Source organism: Rosa rugosa, chromosome 4 (genome assembly GCF_958449725.1).
Source record: "Rosa rugosa chromosome 4, drRosRugo1.1, whole genome shotgun sequence".
Lineage (NCBI taxonomy): Eukaryota > Viridiplantae > Streptophyta > Magnoliopsida > Rosales > Rosaceae > Rosa > Rosa rugosa.
In genome coordinates, this window is record NC_084823.1 from 7013661 (window position 1) to 7026058 (window position 12398).

Below are 12398 nucleotides of genomic sequence, written 5' to 3' on the forward strand. Positions count from 1 at the left end.
TAAACTTTTGTATATCACAATATCCAAAAACTTTATTAATAGTTTACATGTAAGTATGTAATAATCAAGTGGAACATACTACTGCTACGACTGCCCCACAGAACACCTCCTATAGTATATACGAGGAAAAATTGCCCTCGCATTGCTGCGGGAGTTATGCCATTGTAGAGTAGCTTGTAGAGAAACTTGTAGAGTTTCTTTGTGGAGATGAATATAATTGAGCGTGTACAGAGTATGGTTGAAGTGTTGGAGAGGCAGGAGTATTGATTGCAATTTGATTCTTCCAGGACATTTAGCCTGAAAGTTGTGGAAGTTGAAAATTTAATTGATGAAATTAGATATTAAATTTTTAAGAACGGAGCAGGAAATAAATTTGGTATTTTATCAACTTGATTTGTTGGCATTGTCAAATTGTATGAAGGAATAATTAATTGCAGTGTAGAAGCAAGACAGCGGATTTGACTCAAGTTCATCAAGCATTCATATTATAAAACTTGCAAGCTTTCATATTATAATACCCGCGCTTTGCTGCGGAATTGTGTTTGTAAATAAATGATAACCATAAAATACAAAAGGAAAATTATTGCATTCTATTGAAAGAGTGAAAGATTTTTTATACAAAAAGGTTAACGTGACGAAAGTGTGTTAGAAAAAGGTTAACAAAGTTGCTACTGAGGTTGGTTCAGAAATGGTAGTTGTACAACAGGTTTAGCAGCTTCAGTTGTAGCTTTACAAAAGGTTTAGTTCTAAGCCAGCGTAACTGGAGTAGGTGTAAAAAAGTGGTTGCTCCAATTGTAGTTGGAGTTGATCCAAACTATTAGTTACCTGCAAAAGGAACAGCATGTCTAAGATATTAAATATTAACCAATTCTGCAAAATCCACAGTGAGTTTCAACTTTGAATCAATTCTGCAATCAATACTAACCAAAACCCAGAATCACAAATCACACAATAAGCTATTTTCCATTAAAAATACAACTACAGTAGCTCACAAATGATCAAAAGGAAACCATTTTCCATACCAACATTCAAACCCACATCAAGCCAGATACAATAAGTACCCAAAACAAAAAACAAAAAAAAACCCAATTGACACCACCAACTGAAAACTTCAAACAGGCTCAGACTTCAATTTTAAACAATTAAATGCAAAAAATGAACTGGGCATATGCTAAAACAGGTCATATACTTATAAACTGCAAGTGATTAACCTACCGTTTCAACCAAGCTTGAAGAAATGAAACAAAGAGGCAACTCTATAAATGTAATGCCAACTGCAAAGCGAATGACATAGAAACGAATGTTTTAATTACCTGGTTCAAGCTCAAAAGCAATCGGTGAAACCTTCAGGCTTCTGCAAACCCCAATCCAATTTGAAACTCTCCTTGACAAATGAACGATCAAAACAATGCTAAAGAAGAAAGCCTAAAACTTAGGAAATCGATAAACCGCAAATTTGAACAGCTGAAAAGAATCTGTGATTAAACCACAAATCCACAAAAACCAACTATCTAAAGCTTCAGTGAATCACAAAAAACTGGGGGAAAAAATTCAAAAGGAATTACTCTTGCTGGCCCCAAATTGTTTGTGACCAAGATTAAAAGGGAAGAGCAGATGCTAAACAACGAATAGAAGTTTGATACAAAGAGCTAAGTGATGATTGCAAAGAGGTATGCAAAATAGCCTATTGATTCTTCTATGTCTATAATGAGAGCTTATATGAATTTATAGTGTAAAAAAAAAAAAAACAAATCAAAGCATAAATGGAATGATTGATCATGAATAATTACAGACTCTATGAGACCTGATCTCCAATGTTTAATGTTTAAACATTGTTGGTTAAATAATGAGACCAGATTTACATTCCTATAGACTCTATAACGGATTCACTAAGTAATTCAATTAATTGAAGACCATAACAAAAAGAATGTTGGAGACAATGTTTCAAAACAGGTAACACGACCAATGTGAACATGTCTACAATTTTGACCAAAGAGGTGTTCTTGAATATGAACATTTCTATAAGCTCGATCAATGTTTTTGATAAAACGTGTTACAACTAAATAATCAGTTCACATACGAATTGAAAAGGCAAGAGAATTACCAAGTTGATCACCTCTGACGACAAAAGTTGATTCAATGGTTCAAGTATAGCTGATAATACAAACAGTAAATTTATCAGTTAGTTAAACAGCAATGAACTCATTTGGCATATAATAGTGATAAACTGATACAGAACACTTTTAGACATATAGTAAGTGTATATGCATTATAATGCAGTTTCAAAATAGGCTAACACCTTAGAAAAGTAAATGATTGTCCACATTATAGATTAAATTCATCACAGAAAAGAATTTTATCATAAACATCTGGCAAGTTTATAAATATGCTCATAGTCAATAGTTTTAAATAGTCTGCATATTGCTGTTACTACATTAAATTTTGAATCGGCATTCGGCAGTAATAAAAGACTAAGTTTCTCAGTTCTGAATATTAGTAACTAAAAGTTATATGTACTTACTGTTATATTGTAAAAACAAAGAAAACAACATGTTGGGGGTTCTGTAATGATCATAAACTAACAAATATATCAGAATTTTAAATATATTTGATCCATTTAGTCGTATTTGATCAAAATTCAGAAGACTTAATTGTCTAAACTTAGTTGTATAGTAAATAATGCAAGATACAAAAATAGTCAATCTAAATTTGTCCCAAGGCTGGTTTCTTAATTGGCTTTCATTAAATAACACCCGAAAACAAATTAACCCAAACCAATTCCTGCAATTAATGTTTATGACAATTCAAAAGTTGCAGCTCAAGGAATACCAGCTAAATGACTCACTGCATTATCTCAAACCAATTAAAAGGAAGCAGATGTGATTAGACATGTTATCTCAAACCAATTAGAAGGAAGCAGAAGTGAATAGTCATGTTATCTCAAACCAAAATACCTAGAGGGACCTGCCATTAAGAATCTCAAATCGATCAAGTCACACATTTATATACAATTTGACAAATCCATTACTGAGAAACACTCAAACTTTGCAATTTTGAGCAGTATCATCTTTGGGGCACAGACAATCTCATCGGTTTAAAAATCTCTTCCGATTCAAATAAAACAAACAAAAAAGCGTATAGACATAGGTTATCAAGCAATGAAAGGAATTAGAAACTCGACAAAAAGGTGAAATTTTTAGCTCCTCTAAATACTGCAATCCAATAAAAAAAAACAACCCAGAAAAGCCATCCAAGTTCAACTACGCACGCTACAGAAAACAATTGAAATTTTAAGATTCAAGTCCATCTACATATATCCTTGATTGCAATCAAGTTCTCACTGGTTCTAATAATGTGGAGAGTCACAAAATTATACAGCTCATGTTCAAGTTGACTTGTGTAACTTGAAAAGAAAAGATCTGTTTCAAGCACAACATCTATTTCAAAGACAGAGGTAAGCTACTACACTTGCAACACAGAAAAGAAGAAGAGAAGAACCTCTATCTGCAATCAATCAAATACAAATTCCTCAGAAAAACCAAATAGCGGACACCCACAACCTAATCGAACCAATCAACTCAACCCCCACTCTCTGTCAACTCAGCTCAGAAATCAATGAAACCGATCAAATTAAACACACCCAGAACAAAAGGAAAGGAAGTAAAGCAATTGACCTGAAAAACCCAAGGATAGATGAATTGGCCGTCGCTGTGTGACTGAGCAGCCAAGGACTTGGGAGGAAGCGAGAGTGAATGGCAGAGCCGCAAAAAAAGATAAAATGAGGACAGCACCGTCCTTTCCGGCCTCAATGAACAGTTAGAATACAGTCCCGTTCAATGATTTGCTCACTTACCGTCCGAATCGGACGGTTGACAGATCTCATCTCTGATCAGCTGCTGACCAGGTGAACGGGAGCGATATTTAGAATAATACAATATGTATCTAAATTTTCTCAGTGTATAAGCGTGGCAGAAGTCTTAATCTGAGTAGCTAATTTTGTAAATCTAAGTATCCAAAATTCTGTTCAGAATCTACGTATAATTATTGAGTTGAACCTGCTGACATATCTGATTATCCGCCCACCGAAGGCCTCCTATGACGTTGGGCCTGTTGTTTTGGGTTGGCTGGTGTGTACATGTGTCCCTGTACATGAATTGTTTATTCCACAATTAGACCAATCTCTTTCATGTGTTTTAAATACGACCTTTCTGAATATTTATCTAATACAGACTATATAGTCATCAAGCTTGGAGGCTGCGCATTTTGAACGCATTAAGGTTCAAAAAAATAATGTTAATCCCTTTTCTTATTCCTTTGTTTGGCGATATCTATTTCACATTGCCAGAATTCTACCAAGAAGCTTCTTTAGTTTGACCAGAAATGTCTTTAGTTTGGCGGAAATGGAGCTGAATAAAATGGAACTTGAAGAAGGGGTTTTCTTCGTGCAAGTTATTGGAATTGTTAGGATTAAGTTCAACTAGTCAAACTTGTAGTGGAGCCCCTTCTTCTTCTTATTCTTCTTCTTCTAGTTCACGACGAACAACGTACTTGGCCATTCGTATTATATTCAACAAAAGGATACAGTTGAAACGAGTACGTACTTGGCCATTTTTTTTACATGAACTTACCGTTACCATCTAAGACTCGACTATCAAGGTTACAAATAAAAAAATTTAGATTTAGTGTTAGACCTAGTGCTTTTACTATTAGAATATGTGATCAAAGGTAACTCTTCTTATTTTAATGGAAATGAACAGTCACGGTTATGCAAATGAGAAGTTGTGAACTGGTGCTAACGTCAGTGCAAGTACTCCTCTTGGCAGTTGGGTGATGCCGATTAAGATCGAAATTCCTTATTCTTTGAAGGACAATCGAAATCCCTTATTTTTTGAAGTCACTCTTGAGTCGACCATAACGAATCATTTAACTATTTAATTAACACATTGATTATCAGATTGTTTATAACAGTCATTATCTCTCTTTTTTAATTTAAAAAATAACTAAATGATAAAAGATATACTAGTTAGCTACTTGTTGAATTCAACAAGTTACGAAATGACATAGCTAACTCAAAATGAAAAGAGAGAAGGTAGAAATGAGGACCTGACTGACATGCCTCTTTAGTTCATAGCAAGTGGTGCCCTTCATTCTCACTTCACATTTCACCTCACACAAACTAATGAAGTAGGTATTACCAACTTAATTACCAATTGACCTCCTTCATTGTTTATACTTTATACACACACCAAATGCCTGCACAAAAACAACCCGTAGTTTAAGGACAACAACAAAAATTAACGAAGGTATATTGTGATATTGTCTGAAAATGATTACACCAACCTTCTCGAAGATTCTGTAGGATAACACTACTGCTCATATCTCGCCAGCTAAAACCCTAATTAATAATACTATTCTTGATATAATCCGATTAACAACAAAGATGTATAGACTATAGACAACAGAAACGCATTGAATTATTGCTACATCGCCATCACTCTTATTATATAAATCCAAAGATTCCACATTTTTTTTTAAAAAATTTTCAGGGTTTGGCCTCACCCTCCAGCCATAGTCAACCCCCACAACTCCTTCAAAGTTTTCGCTCTCTTCTCTTCTTCATCTCACCTACTGCCCCTTTCTGCCTCCCTTTTAGCTTTTCGATTTCGCTTTTAGCTCTTTACCAACAACAAACAGACCCAGACCCAGACCAAAAATATCCCAACAGAAACCCAGAAAAACTGGCTTGATGAGATTTTTAGGTTTCAAGTATGGGGTCCTCTGGATGGTCATCTTCCTCCTCCTCTCGCAGCAGATCACCGCCCAGAACACAACCCAGACCGGAACACCAACTTCTTCGGCGCCGAAATTCGATATCAAGATGGCAGTTGTCATGATCGTCCTGGTGGTCGTGTTTTTCATTTTGGGGTTTCTCTCCGTCTTCACCCGCCAATGCGCTCAGACACGACTCGCCGGACGCGCCGACCTCGCGCGTGAGCGCATGATGGCGCGCGGCCTCGACCCTGCCGTCATCGAGACTTTCCCCGCCTTCCTGTTCTCCGACGTGAAGGGGCTCCACCTCGGCAAGGACTCGCTTGAATGCGCTGTATGCTTGAACGAGTTCCAGGACGACGAAACGCTGCGTTTAATCCCCAAGTGCGACCACGTCTTCCACCCCGACTGCATCGACACGTGGCTGATTTCCCACTCGACCTGCCCGGTCTGCCGTGCCTATCTGGTTCCCAAGCCCGGAGAGGAGCCGTACAGCGCTCTGATGGAGCTTATCGAGCAGGAAGCGGGTCAACCCCAACCGGAAGAGGGTGCTGCCGAACCCAAGCTGCCCCGGGACGTCTCGGTTCGTTTTGTAGAGGATCAGATTAAAGAAGAGGAAGGAACTCCCAAGATTAATTTGATCAGTGTTAATGATCCGGCCAATCCAAGACTTCCACCAAGGTCGAGGTCGACCGGGTTTGGGCCGAGGTCAAGGTCGACGGGCTTCGGCCCTCCGAGGTCAGGGTCCACTGGACGGCGAATCGCGGGAATGTTATTCCCGAGGTCGCAGTCCACTGGCCACAATTTGGTAGTCCAGCCCGGTGAGAATACCGAGAAGTTTACTCTACGGTTGCCGGAGGAGGTACGAGCTAGGTTGATGAACATGGCGTTAACACGTGCCAAGAGTACTAGCGTGTTCCCAAGGGCGGGGAGTGTGAGGCAAGGCTATAGGAGTGGAAGTGTGCGCGGAGGGAAGAATGGTTATGACCGATTCGAGGGAAGTTCGCGGTCGAACCGGTGGGGTTTCTCAATGATGCCGCCTTTTCTGTCTCGGTCGGTTAGGCAACAACCTGGTGCCGATAGCGATGTGGCAACTCAATCAACGGTTGCAGTGCCGGAGCCAAATAAGTCACCAGAGAGGGTTGTTATTGAGGTCGAGGAAGAGAGGACCGATGTGCTACGGCAGAAATGTCAAGTTTAAAATTCTTCACCGTTGTAGGTGGTTGAGAGATTTGTGTACATATCTTGTTAACTGAATTAAATTTTTTTTTGTTTCAAAAATTTTATTTTAGATAGACTGTTCACGAGAGAAATACATGTAAGAAATTTTATCAATAAATTGTAATTCAATTGGATGTGGATTTTATAGATGTGAGTTGTGATGCTTAGATCTTTTCAGTTTTGCATAATCATATCTTCGATCATTTGGAGTCATATCAATAAAAAGTCCCTCTTCATTACGGCACAATGATGGTCATAGGAAAAAATGAGTTTGGATTTGATGATCAGACGAGAAAATTTATAGCGGTTTAGTCTTGATTTTGCTTTGGTGAGCCCATTTTTTAAATACAAAGACCGCCGCCTTATCAGGTTGATATCAAGGACCTGAAAGTCAAGGATTACCAATCTGTTAAGCTATATCATATAATTTCCAAGTAAATTTTCAATTAAGTAGGAAAGGACAATGGAAACAAACCTCAATCCAAGTCCAAGTTGCGTGCCTGAAACTAAACCCTCTCTGCAAGGGATTAGTTTTCTCATATTTGGTAGCATTCAAATAATGATAGATAATTTTCAAAACATATATAGTGGTTAATACTCTGTTTTGGTCATGACCCTTTATTAGCATTCACAATCTTGAGAGGGAGAGATAGGCTTAGTTCACGTATTAAAGATAATCATGTTAGTAATTTGGTAGGAAACATGATAGAAGTGAAAAATTAGCAACAAATAAATTTGTAATATGGGTATATTAATCGCAGGGAAGAACAAAGTCACTTCTAGGCCGAAGTCGGTGATCGGAGTTTGGATGAGCCTGTATGTACTACTAAAGATGTTGAATATTTGAGTATTTATTTGAGTATTTTCCTTCAAGCTAGCTAGCGACTAGTTTACGAAAATGCAGTGTTTCAGTGGTAGAAACGGGGTTGTCATGAGAGCTCCCACTTCCGATATCCGTACCTGCCGACCATAAACAGAAGTCAGAGGGAAGACCGGGTTAGCCGGCCTTCGACCCTCCGATGACTAAGTCAGATACATGTAAGAATGTAGACTAGGTAGGAGTAAATGGAGAGTGGTGGCTTACCTTGAGTGAGTGGAGAGACATGTATTTATAGTGTGGGGATATGCTTGTCACCCATTTATTTCCAATGTGGGACTTGGTGTGGCCTACCCGATACCTCAAGTGTATCCGATACCTCAAGTGTATGGTATCGGCATCGTCTTTGGGCGGTATTGGCATCGTCTTAAGTAGCTTGTGAGCCTTGTGCTTCCGATACTTGTGCCTGAGAGGTATCTATACCAACATGCAGCTTTCAAAGAAACCAGGCCTCTTATAGAGTTATAGTTTTCCTTTTCTTGGGCTTGACCGTCTCAGAGGTTCCAATTAGAAATTCGATCCCTGCAAAAATCCTAAAACTGCTGTTGTGACAATTCAGAATTGTTGGTTTCAGAATTGAATTTCAATAATCATCTTAATTGATTCAGATATAGTTGTTTGAAATATGCATTCAACATGAAAAAATTATAATTATATATAATGTATCAATTTAAAGTTAAATATAATATCGTACGGTGATCATCATTCAATGCTTTCTAAAAAGATGACAATGACCTCATTGATATTGGTATTTTTTTAATTTTTTTTGTTTGTTTTGATAACAAGGCTCATCTACACATATCCACGTAAAAATTGATGCAAAGGAGAAATAATGGTGCCATCTTGCAACCAAATTTTTTCTCCGAAATAGTTATATACATCAAAAGATAAACTACATATTTATATTTTTTTTTAAATAAATCTTAGAATTCTTGAAAAGTCATTTTTTAAGTTTTTTTGAGTTGGAAGTATCACTCATTTTTACTATTTAGCAAGCAGTACAATAATGACTAATCCAGAGGGCCGTCAGTAGAAACCATTACATAGAGCGCACAACCCTAGCACACTCCTCACACGAGCATACTAAATAGCACACCCACCTTTTTTGATTAAGTGCAAAAACAAGAAAACTGAGTAACTCCGAAATTAAATAAACTACCTACAAAGCCACTTGTTTTATTTATTTATTTTTTTTTTTTTTGATCAAAATGAATTTCATTCACCATATAACAATATTATATCCAAGAGTATATAGTGACATCATTAAACCCACCACAAACGGTTGGGAAGAGTATCACACTCCAAATCAATTCCAATAACTCAACTACTAAACTTATCAACTAGAATAGGTAGAAGCCAATCGGGTGTCATCCTCCACCATTAAGTAGGGAAGGGGAGGGAAATAGCAGCCATAACTACACTATGTGCAGCTTGGTGCACACACTAGGGATATAGCCCCAACTACAATAATGAAAAGAACTTAAAAGTAACTTCTCTTCCTCAACTAGAGCCCCATCTGAACTCAAATCTTCAATGCTGGAATTCAACGCCACTTGTTTCTTGTTGATATTCTCCACTCAAAAAGAAAAAAAAAGGAAAAAAAAAAAAACCCATCATCATTTCATGAAAAACCCTAACTGACACCCCAGCCCACCAACCCCAATTGATCGAAATGGGATGGTGCTCTCCTTCAAGCCAGCGCTGCCACGGTCACCGGACGAGCCGCCACAGCCACTGACGATAGAGGAAACCATCAGTCCACACAAACTACCACCAAGGCCAACCAAACATCCATACCTCTCATCGTTACCAGCCACTAGATCATCACCATCCCCAATTGATGCATGTCTTTGATTCCGCCCAAAACCAAGTGGCACAAGAACCCAAATTACCACCTGAGAACACGAGCCTCCCATCAGACGAATCTGATCAAAAGGTGGAGGGCGAGCTTGTAACAAATGTATAAATTCTTAATCCAAGAGTATTTCTTAAATAATAAGAAAATATCTTACTGTCGTTCAATCTTAACGTGTATCCTAACCCTTGACCTAGGTAGGATGCACCTCCTGAAAGGTTTATGTGCATCCCTCTTATGTTTTCTTTTTAAGCCTTGGATTTCCTCTCTTAAAAGGTTAATCATTTTCTTTTTATGAATAAAAGAATCACATAGATTTCATTAATATAGGGTCAAGCCAGAATGATCATTACATATCCTTTCACTGCCATATATAGACAGACAAGAAGCTGCGGTGGTATCACGGTAGTACATAGGGATAGGTTGACTCATTAGACATCAAATTCACTTATTAAAGTAAGCATATTCAACTATAACTAGACAACGCATAGTAATAGGCTAAGTTTAACCATAAAACTAAAATTTCTCCTTGCCTTTAAAACTAGGACTAGGGGGTTCATAGGGAAATCTGGTGGTCAACAACCCCACCCCATCTTGGCCAAAATCTACAAATCGCTGGTGCCGAAAAGAGAAAGCACCCTAGCATTCTAGTTTGACATGGGCTTACATATCCAAAGTTTCCAAAATTTAAAGGTCCAAAAACCAGTAACCCAATATTTGGCCTAAACCCAGCTCGGCCCAATTCTACCATTGATTGCCTCTCGCCTAACCTTCCCCGATAGAAGCCCTTTGCAACCTTACCATCACCACGCCTCCTGCGCAGCCAACCCCTGTAGACCTAGGTGAGCCGGTCACAGTCAGACAACATCGCCTGCGCCCTTCAATCCTTACAGACCCGGTTGAGCACAATATCCAAGGCGATGGCTACAGATTTGAACCTTGATAGCAAGCCTCCGCCTCCTCAGATTCCAAACCTGTCGAAAATCCATTCACCGTTGACTATGCACTGGGAATATCCATCATGGCTAAAATGGGAGCTAAAAGCCCATAAACAAAAACAACAAAGAGAAACAGAAAATTCTTCTATGCACTGGCAGTGCAAGTGAACTTGCAATTCCAATAGATCTGAGCCGTTGATATTTATCGACAACATTTTTTTTTTAATATCCAAAAAATATACTTGATGTTATGTTGCTGTCCATTCCTGTTGGTGCAAGTGTACATCGGTGCATTGAATACTCTCTCGAAAGGGAAAGTTCTTCTATGCATTGGCGGTGCAAGTAAACCAGTAATTCCAACATATATGAACTCTAGTCTCCAAAGAAACTAGTCAAATCGGTGATCTCAGATCGTCTTAGGCCAAAATAAAGACTATCGTTCATTTGTCGAAACTTAGCACACAACATTCTTTCTATTTAATTCTATTTTTGTTTGAGGGGCTGGATTTTCTTGTTTCCTGTTAAAGGAAAAACACATTATGTGCCTTCGTCAAAGTGATTGACGGAGAGGGAATCAAGCAATTAGCAAGTACCATCAATCAGCATGGATTACGGACCAATCAGTAGTTAATGTTATCATTGTAATTGTTCTTTCCATTGTAATCCTCTCCCTATATAAAGGGGTTATGAAATGAAATGAGTAGACCAATTCCAATTGTCATTTTACTTTAACATTTCCCTCATTTTTGTTATTTTTTATTACGGACCAATCAGTAGTTAATGTCATCATAGAGCACGATGATATCGAACCACGCTCTGTTGCAAAATGTCAACAAAGAGCAGATTGGCCTAAATGGAAAGAAACAATCCAGGCAGAATTATATTCTTTGACAAAGAGACAGGTATTTGGTCCGGTAGTGCTAACCCCACCAAGTGTAAAGCCTGTAGGACATAAATGTGCCTTTGTCAGAAAGCGTAATGAGAAGAATGAAGTCCTGAGGTACAAGGCTCGCCTTGTGGCGCAAGGTTTCTCACAACGCCCTGGAATTGACTACGAGGAGACATACTCTCCCGTAATAGACGTTATAATGTTCCGCTACTTAGTTAGCTTGGTAATCTCCGAAGGACTGGAAATGCAGCTCATAGATGTGGTTATTACATATCTCTATGGGGATCTAGATTCAGAGATATATATGAAAGTGCCTGATGGCCCTACATTACCCAAGTCAAGTGACTCTAAACCACGGAGTGCGTTTGCAATTAGGTTGAAACGCTCACTTTACGGATTGAAACAATCCGGGCGGATGTGGTATACCCATCTAAGTGACTACTTGATTGGGAAGGGATATAAGAACGATGAAGTATGCCCCTGCGTATTCATAAAGAAAACAAGTTCCGGATTTGCAATTGTAGTTGTATATGTCGATGATATGAACATAACAGGTACTCTTGTTGAAATAAGAGAAACCGTGAGCTACTTGAAATCCGAATTTGAGATAAAGGATTTTGGGAAAACTTGATTCTGTCTAGACCTTGAACTAAAACACCGAGTTTGTGGATTACTAATCCACCAGTCTGCGTATGTCCAAAAGTCAGGCAATATAACATGGACAAAGCTCATCCTGCTAGCACTCCCATGATCGGTCGAAGTTTGGATGCAAGGAAAGATCGATTTCGTCCAAAGGAAGATGACGAAAAGGTGTTGGGAGCTGAAATTCCCTATCTAAGTGCAATAGGT

The 12398-nt window shown here is 38.4% G+C and overlaps 1 protein-coding gene and 1 long non-coding RNA gene across 3 annotated transcripts; one reads left to right on the top strand and one right to left on the bottom strand.

The window, feature by feature from the left end:
* Window positions 1-567: 567 nt before the first annotated feature.
* On the bottom strand, window positions 568-4024 carry LOC133746422 (uncharacterized). Of its 2 annotated transcripts, none has more exons than XR_009864115.1 (3): window positions 3675-4024; window positions 1314-2154; window positions 568-825 (listed from the first exon to the last, which is right to left on the bottom strand). It is a non-coding gene; the product is annotated as an uncharacterized LOC133746422 (long non-coding RNA). The 2 variants fall into 2 exon arrangements; XR_009864116.1 differs by lacking the exon at window positions 3675-4024 and adding an exon at window positions 3499-3668.
* A 1503-nt stretch (window positions 4025-5527) lies between these two features.
* On the top strand, window positions 5528-7139 carry LOC133743377 (RING-H2 finger protein ATL11-like). The gene has a single exon (XM_062171290.1). The coding sequence runs from the start codon at window positions 5747-5749 to the stop codon at window positions 6968-6970; it is 1224 nt and encodes a 407-aa protein (XP_062027274.1). The 5' UTR covers window positions 5528-5746; the 3' UTR covers window positions 6971-7139.
* Window positions 7140-12398: the final 5259 nt, after the last annotated feature.